Here is a 12,206-nt window from a genome sequence, read left to right as displayed (position 1 = left end):
TTAAATTGGTTGTTTTCTTCAGTTTCATCGCAATTCTCAGAACCAAAACCACTTAACCATTGGTTATATATAAAGTCGGTAAATCGGCAGCCTTCTTACTTGTATCCATACACCCACTTTTGATACGGATAATACATCAAAGTTCTGACTTATCCCCTTTTTGGTAACTGTGTGCAAAATAAGGTAAACATCTCTAGTAGCTTCCACACTGCTATTGTGGCACCAGTTTGTAGATAATGATCTAATTCCCAGACTCTCTAATGAGGCTTTTGTAACGTTTCTCATGACCACAGTAGCATTGTTTATAGATAATATAAACAACTATCGTATCCTTGAATTCTTCGACATAATTTTCTGCTTGGTCAATTGTTGTATAAATTATTTACATTTTTATCAAATGCGCACCACATCTCTCCTTATTGTATATATTTTATTAATACTTGAAGCATTTGGAATGCCCAAAAGTGCCACAAATGCTTCATTCCTCCCTCTTTTAGAAATTGATAAAAATTTCACGACCTAACCTCTCTGTTTGCACCTTTCCACTTGTATATTGAGCAACGTTTACAATAATTCTACTGGTATCTTGCTTCGCTGATCAATCTTTAGTTTAGTAACAAATTATTACCTTTACTCCTTAAATACCTTCACAATTAGATTGATTATTAATATATACTCTCTATTCATTTCCATTAATTAAACATCAATCACATGATTTGCTCATGATTAGGTTCAAACGACAGTTATCTTATACATAATATCATAATAAAATACACTCTATGACACCTAATCACTAGACATAATAACATAATCATAGTCATACTAACATTATACTTCCATTCCATTATACCATATACTGATATATTTATCCAATATAATAAACCATAAAGTTAATAATATTATATCATAAGTGGATTAATATCAATTAACTAATACATCAAATTGAGGACCATCATATGACAATCAATTGATATCTTCTTTCTTTTCTTCTTTTCAAGTGCTCTGGTTGCTCTCTCTTTTTCGAATCTCGTTATCTTTCAAAATCCGTGTCGTAAGAATTGAAACACTGATTCATCACTGTTAATAATCCATTTGCAAGCCTTCCACTGATCACAATATTCGAAAGGTTGCATGTGGTAGTCACATATAATGGGATTATCATGGGCATCCAAAGTTCTCGAGATTAACATACATCACTCCTGTCAATCGTGTGATGAGTCTCGTTTTCTCTAATCCTTTGGAGTAGATCTACTATATGTTTTATTTATGTCCCGACATATGCCAGTTAAATCTGAAAAGTCATATTGTCCTTCTTCCCATGTTATATTATGTAATTAGGTTGTGTACCACTCAATGTGCCTGTTATCTTCGTTGGACAGCATTTCCCTAGAAAATTGTGCCATAAAACTATAGGTGTCGGTCCATCTCGTGTAAGTGTCTTTGATGGTCAACTCCTTCACTACCACTATAAATCCTTCCACCTCTTTTATGGCAGCTTTGCCTTTTCTTTTCCTGCAATTGTATCATTCTAGGTTAGATTAAACCCAAAACATTGTCAACATAATAGTATTTCTTATCACGGTCTCATCTGCTTTCTCGTCATTGATCTGATACGTTCACAACTGGTTTGATTTATTCCAAGTTTCTCGTCATGAATGTAAGGTATTTCAACTCACTTGTGCACTTCATTATTTCACTCGTACACTTTGCTTCATTATACCTATCACGTGTCTGATTGCGCTGTCTTCCAATAAGTTTCCTTCAATCTTGTAGCATCCACTCTCCTCTTTTGTCAATGATTAAGTCTCGTGTGGTAGTATCACTTCTTAACCTTTTGGTGCCTTCAGTTAACTAGTCTAGTTCTGGTAGTGTTTGGTTCTCAGACATATCATCATCATCGATTAGCTAATCACTCAGTTCTCAAACTTCATTCTCCATGTTTTTTCTAATCCTATTAATTTTGCTTAAGAATTTTGATCTATAACGTTCGCTTTATGATCAGCTAACCTCATCGATTCATTATACTAATCTTAATTTTGTCATTAGCCTATGTCCTAATTAGATGGAGCTCAGCCAGTCAGTTCCACTATTTTGGTAGCCTCTGAATAGGACAACCTTTTATTGTTTTCTGGCTCCGTACTCTTTCTCTTTTTGAATTTACACAGCCCATCTAACTTCCACAGTTTAATCAAAGCTAATTCGTCACGCGCTTAAAATAACACTATGCTTACTAGCACTACTACTAAGCATAATGTTATCATCGCTGAATTAGACAGTTTCCACTTATCTAACCTATTTATATCTGCTGTAGCTCGTAAATGATCTACATTCTGTCGAAATTCTTTAATAATTAACCCTGCTCTCTTATGTGGCAAGTTTTGAGTTTCTGCTAGGGTACTTTTCACTTTGTTAATATCTGACTCTTCTGTTACATTTTGAATTAACTGCAACTCTTTCGTAGTTAATAGTTCTTGCCAATCGGGTATTCTTATATTTAACTGGATTCCCGTATACTTAGTTTTACTTCTAAAACTTGAAAGTAACGTGATTTTTTGACCATGGGCGGAACAGTTTCTAGCCAATCTAAGGTATCCACTATTCTTTAATTTAACTACTTTAGTCTGGTAGTCAAGTTGGTGTATGTTTGATTTAGGGCATACCAGTGACCACTGATAAGGTTCATCTCTTATATTGAACAACCAAGTTCCTGGCATCTTTGTCTTATAAAAGTCAAATGGTTTAGGGATATTTATTCTATTTTTACATAATTCAGCTATTCTATCTTTAATTACAGCAAATATTACATAGTTACAAGTCACAGTGGGTCCTGAATATATTCCTAAATTAGGATCACATACTCGAATACATCGCAACATATATTTCTCCATCATTTCTAAATGAGTATGTTGATCACTTGAAACAGCAGTGTATGGGTTTTCATTCTCTATGGTTAAAGCTAAAGAGTGGTTTAATGTTAAGGGTAAAGATACAATTCTGTATAACTCAAACATCCTATCTGTTGCCCTCAAGGGTATCTCTATAAACATTCTTAAAGTATCCCTTACTGCAGCTGTCTTTACATCGGCCCATGTATAATACATGTAAATCTAATCACCATGCATGGGGATTACAAACTATGAATACGGGGGTGGTCTCTTTTCAATTTCATCTAACACTTTTTTAATTTACTCAACTTCCTATCTGCAGTTACGTACGGTGTTTGTACCAACTTAGCTAACTCTGTCCTAGTACTTCCTACAGTAAACGATAACTGTTATAAGTTATTCTGAATCCTAGTATTAAAAATTAACATTTCAATTCCTATTTTATGAAGTTCAGTCTGCCTTACCCTGGTGTGAATCAATGCATTAGTAATATTTACTAGTGCTCTAGATACTTTTCTAATCTCTTGATCATGTAACTCAAGCGCCTGTTCACCCATTAAGTGAATCAATTCTATAGATACCTGTCCCTTACGTTCTATCTTCTTATTTAAGTCACTTAAATTATCTGTGGTTGCAGTTCCAAACAGAAATTTCAAAACGCTTCCACTGCATTTATTAGACTACGTTTTTGTTGACTCCGATCCGATATCGAAATGCTATCTTTAATATCCTTCAACTCTAGTAATAAGTTACCTATCTCATCATGATATCGTCTAACTAACGTCTTATAATTCTTAATCAGTCCCTCTTGTAAGATTCTTACTAACTGTAAGATCGCTGTTCTCTTATCTTCCATATGATATAACCTTATATTTCCTGAACCTCCGACATTAAAACTAACACGAGTATTCACATTGAACGAATTATGGAACACTACTAACTCTTCTCGTAACCAGACTAACAACCGAACTTACTGCAGAAATGGTATGTCTTCAACAATTATCCACTTATCTCCCCATAATATGAAATTTCCTTCTTCAACAAAACCATGCTCAAAATCTTATTCTCAACCAAAACAATACTTACATTCTGTCCAGCTATATTTCCGACCATCAGTAGTGGAAGGACCTTTGTAAATAGTTTATCACATTATCAAATGCTTCTAATATTCTGTCTCTTTTTTTATTAGAGTCAGCATTCACTACTCTCACGTCACTCTTGGGTTTGTGTACTACTACCTTAGGATTGAACGTCACTCGCTTTATCCTAGTTGTGGGAGTCACTTTTGGTTGGGTTGATATAGGACCGCATGATCTAAGGTTATAGTCTTGGATCACTACATCAGCTTGTGTCACCACTGGGGTACTCGACACTTTATCATCAATTACTAGGACACTACCCTCACTATCCATATTAGTAACTGGAACATATTCTGTTGTTATCACATCTTCACTTAATACGACACTATCGTCCTCTAACTCTGGGGTTTCTACATCTGTCTCTATCATTTCTTCCTCAACAAAAGATAAATCAAGTTCAGTTGAGTTATCAGTTTCTAAATCTAGGTTCTCATTTTGTCCATCTGCCATGGTTTTATCAGCCACACATTCGTACTGGTAAGGCTTATAACCTTTTACTTTCTTTAATCTATTAACATGCACAAACTGTTTACCCTTTCCATAAATCTCTTAAATCTCAAAATTAACTGAACTCGTTTGTTTTATGACTCTCAATGGTTCTTTCCATAATTTTGCCCGTTTTTCAGTATTTTCTTTTCTAACAATAGGGGTGTACAACAATACCTTATTCCTTACCCTTATTTCACTAGTCTGTGCCTTCTTATTTGCTTGCTTCTCTCTATGCTCAGCGGTTTTTGTTAAACGTTCATTGCTCAAATGCTAACTGTATCTGCTGTAATAATTCTGCTTTGTAATCATAATCCATTGCATAATTTACTTTTATAGGAGCGAGTATCTTCTGCATAGGTAGCATTAAATCTCTACCATGTAATAGAAAGAATGGATTTTCCTGAGTAGACTCATTTTCAGCACTTCTATATGCTAATAATAGTAAAAGAACATGCTCATCCTAAGTTTTCTGATCATTCTCACAATACTGAGAGATCATGTCTAACAGGGTTCTATTGGATCTTTTTACTAATCCCTTAGCAGCTGGATGGTAAGCCATAGTTTCAATTTTCTTGACCCCAAGTAACTAACAAACTTCCTTCATTACTTTAGAAATTAAGTTACTGCCTCTATCTATTAGTAAATACTGGGGTATACAATATTTAGCTACTATGTTGTTCACAGAAGCTTTGGCGATCGTTTCTGGTTTTTGGTCAGGTAAGCATATATCTAGTTAGATAGTCTGCGAATAATAACACATATTTGACTTCTGCATAGGATGTAGGCAATGGGCCTAATATATCCATAGCTATTAACTGGAAAGGCATAAGATATCTGAATCTAACATATAGTCTGTATCTTCTCTGTCTAATCTTTCTTTTGTTCGTTAACCATATGATCTAAGTCCCAAATTACGTCTAGATCATCTTTATTTCCAACCTCTTCTTCTTTTGTTTTGTTAATTGCCTGTTTTTTCTCAGTGTCTGCATTTCCTACTCTAATTCTCCTTAGACCATCAACGTTAGAGTGCTTTCTATCTGGTCTATGTATTACATCAAAATCATAATCCTGTAACAGTAATGACCATCTTGCTAACCTGGAGGATGGATCTTTTAATGTAATTAACCATCTTAATGACGCATGATCTGTAATGATAATGAACTTTCTGCAATACTGATAACAATGGAAAGTTTTAATTCCATGCACTACAGCTAAGCATTCCTGCTCTGTAACTGAATAATTTAATTCAGCTTTTCCTATGTGTCTACTCTGATAAGCTATAGGATGTTATTTTCCATTCTCATCTAACTGAGATAATACCTATAGCATATTCTGAAGCATCTGTGCTTAGAATAAATTCTTTACTAAAATCTGGATAGCTTAAAATTGGTGCCTTTAATAAAGCATCTCTTAGTTTCTCGAATGTCTCTTGCTTTTTGTTTGTCCACTGAACTTTTATATATTTCTTAGTTAGCTCAGTTAATGGTTTCGCCAGGTATAAACCTTCTATAAAATCCTACAAATCCTAAAAATGCACGGATGTCCTTCACTGTTTTAGGCACTGGATAGTTTTTACATACCTCTAACTTTTTTGGTCAGGTTTTACACCATCAACGGTTACCAAATGACCTAAGTATTCTACTTCTGTTTTCAAGAATTGATATTCACACGGCTTCAATTTTAAATTTGTTTCTGGTAACCTATCAAATACATGTCTTAACCTTTCAAAGTGCTTTTCCAAACTTGCTGCAAACACTATGACATCATCTAAGTAACAAAAAGCATTCCGAATCTTGCAATTCTGACGATAAAACATCCATTAATCTCTGGAATGTTGAAGGGGCATTGCATAAACCGAATGACATTCTATTAAACTGGTATTTACCTGAAGGTAATACAAAAGCAGTTTTAGCTATATCCTCTTCTTCTACCTGCCAATAACCACTTTGCAAATCCATAGACGAGAAACAATTACTCTTGCCTAACCTGTCTAAGGCTTCTTGGATATTAGGTAATGGATAAATGTCCTTGACTTTACTCCATTCACTTTCTTAAACTCCACATAGAACCTCAATTTTCCGTCCTTCTTAGGAACTAATACAACTGAAGATGTATACGGACTACTACTGTCCTCTATCACTCTTCGTTCAAGCATCTCTTTTACACACTTTTTTAACTCTACCCTGTGCTTCTCTGGCACACTATAGGGTCTCTGTGCTACAAGTTTACTATCATTCAACACTATTCTGTGTTTAACCTTATTGGTGCGACATTTTTTCTCAACTCTCCTCGAGTGGCTACTTTGATCAAGTCTAGTAAAGTTGCATCTTGTGTATTTGCCTTGTTTACATAGCTGCAGGCTGCATTGCTAAGCAAACCTCGCTCATAATCAGATTTTAAAGTGTCTTGAATCATAAGCTCATTTGGATGTCTATAGGATCTGCATAATCTATTTCTTGCAACTTATGGCCAAACATTCTGACTGACTCATTTCTCTTTTGAGTTAAATTACATATCTGTGTCAAAATTTTATTGAGTGTTTCTCACTTTCTATATTTCTTTATTAATCTATCTGCTAGATACTGAAAATTCGCGGTCTCACGTAGTTCATCACAAGTCCTAATATAACGTTTTTCTTCTCCTGTTGTTTTTAGTCTCAAAATATCTGCTTTTTGAACATTGGTCCAACCCAAAATTCTAGCAGCCTCATTGAAAGCATCTATAAAACTCTCGACATCCTCATCGAGCCTACCGTGAAATAACGGTATAGCGCCCGTTAAGTGCATAGTGCCAGGTGGACTAACTGTGCGGGTTGATCTATCACAGCTTCAACTTTAATATCAGCCCTTCTATCAACTCTAGGTCATGTGCCATCCTCATCTCTAGTTGTGTCTACACCAGCAGTAGCCATATTTACTTACTTATATTCAACTTACACCACTTATAGAACTTCAGGCTGACTTTCTTACTTTTACTCTTTTCTTTACTCTAACCAACCGGTTGTTAGTTGCTCCAAAAAATCCTCAAAGACTGCACCAGCTGTAATAGGCGGGCCATGTAGGCTAGTCATTGTAGCTTCGACTTTACTGCCAGTCACACTTAATTGATACTCAGTTGAAGAATGCGGTGGCGAGTGGAGCACACAAGTCAATAACTCGATGAAGTTTATGGTTAGAATAAAGAATTTGACTCTGAGACTAAAATTCAAACACAAAAACACTTTTAATACTATATTGATATATTCTATTATGTTCAGACTTTCCAAAGTATCTTAGAACAAATCAATATCAAAATTATAAAAACTCTTGAAGTGGAATTGGCAACTGTTCTTCAATTATACTTTCAATAACATTCCTTAAAGCACTTAACAACATTAATAAGTTATTGATTAATACGTTAATTGGCATCAATTCTTAACATCATATCAGCAATCCTAACTATGTTATTCGATTCTAGGAAAGATGGTAATAATTTACTTGCAGAGAGTTTATACAGGAAACTTTGGGCAAGTTCAGCAGGCTTGTAGACATGGTTTCTTCTTTCTGATTATAGCAATTGTGCATAGGACTCAGAGACTGTCTTGTGCAGGTTATCTACCTCTAATAACCGTCGTGGAGAACTCTACTCTCTGGCTTCAAACAAGGGTTTTTATACTAAATTCCTCTGGTATTTTTACGATCTTCCAAATAGTGTACACAGATACCCACAAGTAGATCTGATACTAAATTGGTTGTTTTCTTCAGTTTCTTCGCAATTCTCAGAACCAGAACCAAAACCACTTAACTATTGGTTATATATAAAGTCGGTAAAGTAGCGTCGTTTATAGATAATATAAACAACTATGGTATCCTTGAATTATTCTCGACATATTTCTCTTCTTGGTCAATTGTCATTATATAACTTATTTACATTTTTATCAAGTGTGCATCACACCTCTCCTTATTGTATATATTTTCTCAATACTTGAAGCATTTGGAATGCCCCAAGGTGCCACAAATGCTTCAGTTGAGACACCCTACAATATGCTCATAATCCTATTGAACTATCCATCTATACAAAACTATCCTCAGTATACATTGTCAGAAGTATGTAAGAGAAAACTAGGAAGCTGATAAGATTAAAATTGCAGATTGATTTACTTATAAAGTAAAACTGTAAACACAACATTGTGCAAATTAGGTTAAATTATTATTTTTAAGACTTTTATTGTTACTATAAAGTTGATGACACATTGTCACCCTCTAGTGGTTCGCTCATCATACCAACACGGCTCCCCCCCCCCCAGTGGCACAAGCATTTAAATCAACTACAATACCCCTTATGTCAGAGAAGATAATTTGGGGAAGGTTAAAAGAACATCCCCATGGAAGCCCAATGCTTGTAGAAGCAGTGGAAGACCCATCCAGGCCAGCGGATTTGAAGATTGGAAGGTCACTTGTAGCAGGTCGTCAAGTAGTACCTATAACAGTGGCCAATTTCTCTGAATAATAGCAGACACTTAAGGAAGGGGCATTGTTGGGTGTGTACCAGGAGGTAGAGCCAGTCAATGTTAAAGCAAGGAATGCAACTGTGAAGACAGGACATACACTTCCGGAATAAGAAGAGCATAGTCCATTTGTCGTCATCACAGGCTCTACAATGCAAGAATCCGGGTTTCGATACCCGTGGTGGGCAGAGCACAGATAGCTGTTGCATTGTGCTTAACTTCAAACAAACACGACCTCTGGAGAGTAGCACTCAAATTTCAGGTCTTTTGCGTATTATGTAATAGTTATGTTACCCTCAGGCGGCATCCTTTGGACGTTGAACAAGCACCCTAACTATTAACTTCACCTGGTTAAGTTTGCTTGCTTAGAATTTTTGCACAATGCAAACAAGAGTTATTTACAAATATCCCTTCTTAAGTTTTAACTGATTTACTAAAGAGTTAAACAACAGCACACGTCATCACTTTTTGAGCTACTCTTGTCTGCTCGAACAGTGGGATTTAACCATCACTCTTATAGCGCACCTATGGTCCCGAAGTATTTTACGGGAATGCCTATAAAAAAGCTGCCCCCCCCCCCCAGTGGCACAGCGGTATTTCTGCGGATTTACAATGCTAGAAAACGGGTTTCGTTACCCGTGGTGACCAGAGCACAGATAGCCCATTGTGTAGCTTTGTGCTTAACTTCAAAACAAACAAACAAACAATAAAAAAGCTATACACAATTTGGGTTATATAACCAGTCCAATGAGATGTCCAATGACGCTAACAAGATAATTCAAAATAAAAGCACTTGACGGGGCTTATTTTAGAGGCTATGACTGGCTGAACTCATCTTTAAATCATTATTTATTAAATACATAAAATAAAATCTCGTTTTAATCTGTAACACTTCCTACATTAATAAGCAATATAAGTATAGAATAACAACTGAAAGAGGTAATCAAGGAGCATCTGAGAGAAAAGATTTTTATCAATTTGGCTTCAGCTGAATATCATGGCATCTCGAAAGCATATATATTTTAATAATTTTGTACAAAGTTTTTTGGACTTGTATCCTATACGATATATCTACAGCAATAAATTTGAAGTTTTATGTTTTTCACATCCTCTTATTACAAAAGACCTGTATTGCAAATTGAAAAATTGAAACTCAAATGTTTTATAAGCTCCCCTGCATATGCTGCACATAAAAATTTAACTAAATAAAAAATAATTATAAACGTAGTGTTATACATATATGAATAATTATACCTTACATTAGAAGAAGAGTTTAGTCATGACTTCAGAAGAGTACATTTTGTCAAAAACAGATAATTTGCGTTGGTTACTCTAACCCTACTTGATATGTTGTTTCTTCGCTTTTCTCTGTGGTTACTAATGCTTACTTTTTGAAGAAATTTTTTGCTTAAGCAATTAAAACTAGATGCATAAGACATAAGTTTAATTTGTAACATTATTTTAATTATTTTTAGAAAAAGAAGATTTAACTAGCGCAAGAAATTGATTTTAAATGCTCCCTAAGAATTAATTAGGTCTTAATTGAAGATAAAAAATATATGATTAAAGTTCAGCTCTCCATATCTCAGTTTCGTATTTTTCAAAATAGTATGCCCTCCAGTGGCATGGTGGTGTGTCTGTAGATTTACAACGCTAAAAACCGGGTTTCGATACCGTGGTGGTCAGAACACGGATAGTCCATTGTGTATCTTTATGCTTAACTTCAAACAAACAAAATAGTAAAATATCAAGCAAAGAGTACCTTTTTTTGCATCTTTTACAAACTAAGAGCTAATTTTATTGTTTCTTGAATACTTTTAAGTTACTCAAAAATCATTAAACCTTTCAAGCATGATTTTTAAAACACAAATAATACATAACTAACTAAAATATAAAAGTAAGACAATTTTTAAATACAATTTTAAAGTGGTCTTTGGTGAATATTTTTTGTGTCTCGTTTATTTGTTTATTTCATATATTCTCGCAAAACTATGCATAGTCTATCTGTGCTATAAGTCCATAAATTTTAACTGGTCAAATAGGAGAAATACAACAGTCACATTACTGGATCTCTTGGACCTATCTTTTTATGAACAAAGAGAAGAATCGACAGTCACTTAAAGCGTAACATCGCTCCAAAGCAAGGGGACATAAGCCATGGACCCTCGCATTCAGATTCTGGGCGCGCAAACCACTAGATTAAGCACGGTTCCATGAGTTTTGTTGATACCTAAAAAAATTGAAAGAGGACCAGAGTTACATTGTAATCGTCATTCAGATGTAAAATTAGCTTTTGTTTATGTGCTGTTAAAGGTAAGAAAAAATTTAGCCTATGATTACTAAATTGGCTTAAAAGCAAGGAAGATCACAAGATAATTTATGTAAGTAACAATAAGCTCAAGTTGATTTTTTATTACCAGGCTTGATTACGTTATTGCTCTAGGTAATTAATCGCATTTGTTTTCAATTTTATCTATTTTGTTTGCCAAGAAGTTGTGCATTTGAAGGAGAAAAGTATCAATGTGTTTGCTGAAATAATAGTTGCCAGTTTTACTATTTAAATTCAAATTTGAATGGCTTGACATTATTTAATTTTTTGAAATATTGTAGTACGGTTTATTAGATATCTGCATATTTTTAATTGTTAAATATGAATATGTTTTATTGAAATAAACAAACTTATAAGAAAAAAAATTATTTTAAATTATTCATCGTGACTTTAGTCATCAAGGTAACAGCGGGTGATTTTTATTATCTTCTGTAGTACACTTGTATCATAATACAATAAACCATGTTTGTTGTTTTAATGTAGTTCGTTAAGTCTTATCTTTGTTCAACAGTTATCTGGTGGGGTCCGTAGTAGTGTTGTGTCTGATGGTATGACCAGGGCGCCTGTCGTTCGACTTGCAACAGCATGTCAAGCTGCGTAAGTACAAGTGTAATTATAATAGATCTATTTAAAAAATTTTGAGAATTGCGTTAAATGAATAGTTCTTTATTAAAATTAATTGTACTATAATGCCCTTTTATAGGTTTATTTATAATAACTTGTTGTTCTTTTCAAATCGTTTTCTTATAGGATTGATTAGCCTAGAATCCTGTATATATTTGTACGAAACAATGTAAATCATGTGTTGCGTCAGCGAGGTCACGTGACTAGTGTGACGCCACGTTTGTAGAACTATCTTGTTCCTTCATGAATGCCCT

At 34.5% G+C, this 12,206-nt stretch overlaps 1 protein-coding gene across 1 annotated transcript in view; it reads left to right on the top strand.

Annotated features, from left to right (window-relative positions):
* Positions 1 to 11,957, top strand: part of LOC106472382 (3-hydroxy-3-methylglutaryl-coenzyme A reductase-like) — a 62,578-nt gene extending 50,621 nt beyond the window's left edge. Inside the window, exon 13 of the mRNA XM_013933025.2 lies at positions 11,840 to 11,957. Coding sequence (XP_013788479.2) covers positions 11,840 to 11,929 — 90 coding nt within the window. The 3' untranslated portion in view covers positions 11,930 to 11,957. The remainder of the gene's footprint in view (positions 1 to 11,839) is intronic.
* Positions 11,958 to 12,206: the final 249 nt, after the last annotated feature.

The sequence above is a fragment of the Limulus polyphemus genome, unplaced genomic scaffold, assembly GCF_000517525.1.
Source record: "Limulus polyphemus unplaced genomic scaffold, Limulus_polyphemus-2.1.2 Scaffold5287, whole genome shotgun sequence".
In the NCBI taxonomy this organism is placed as follows: domain Eukaryota; kingdom Metazoa; phylum Arthropoda; class Merostomata; order Xiphosura; family Limulidae; genus Limulus; species Limulus polyphemus.
The sequence above is the reverse complement of the archived record's forward strand: the minus strand, read 5'-3'. Positions and strand labels throughout refer to the sequence as shown.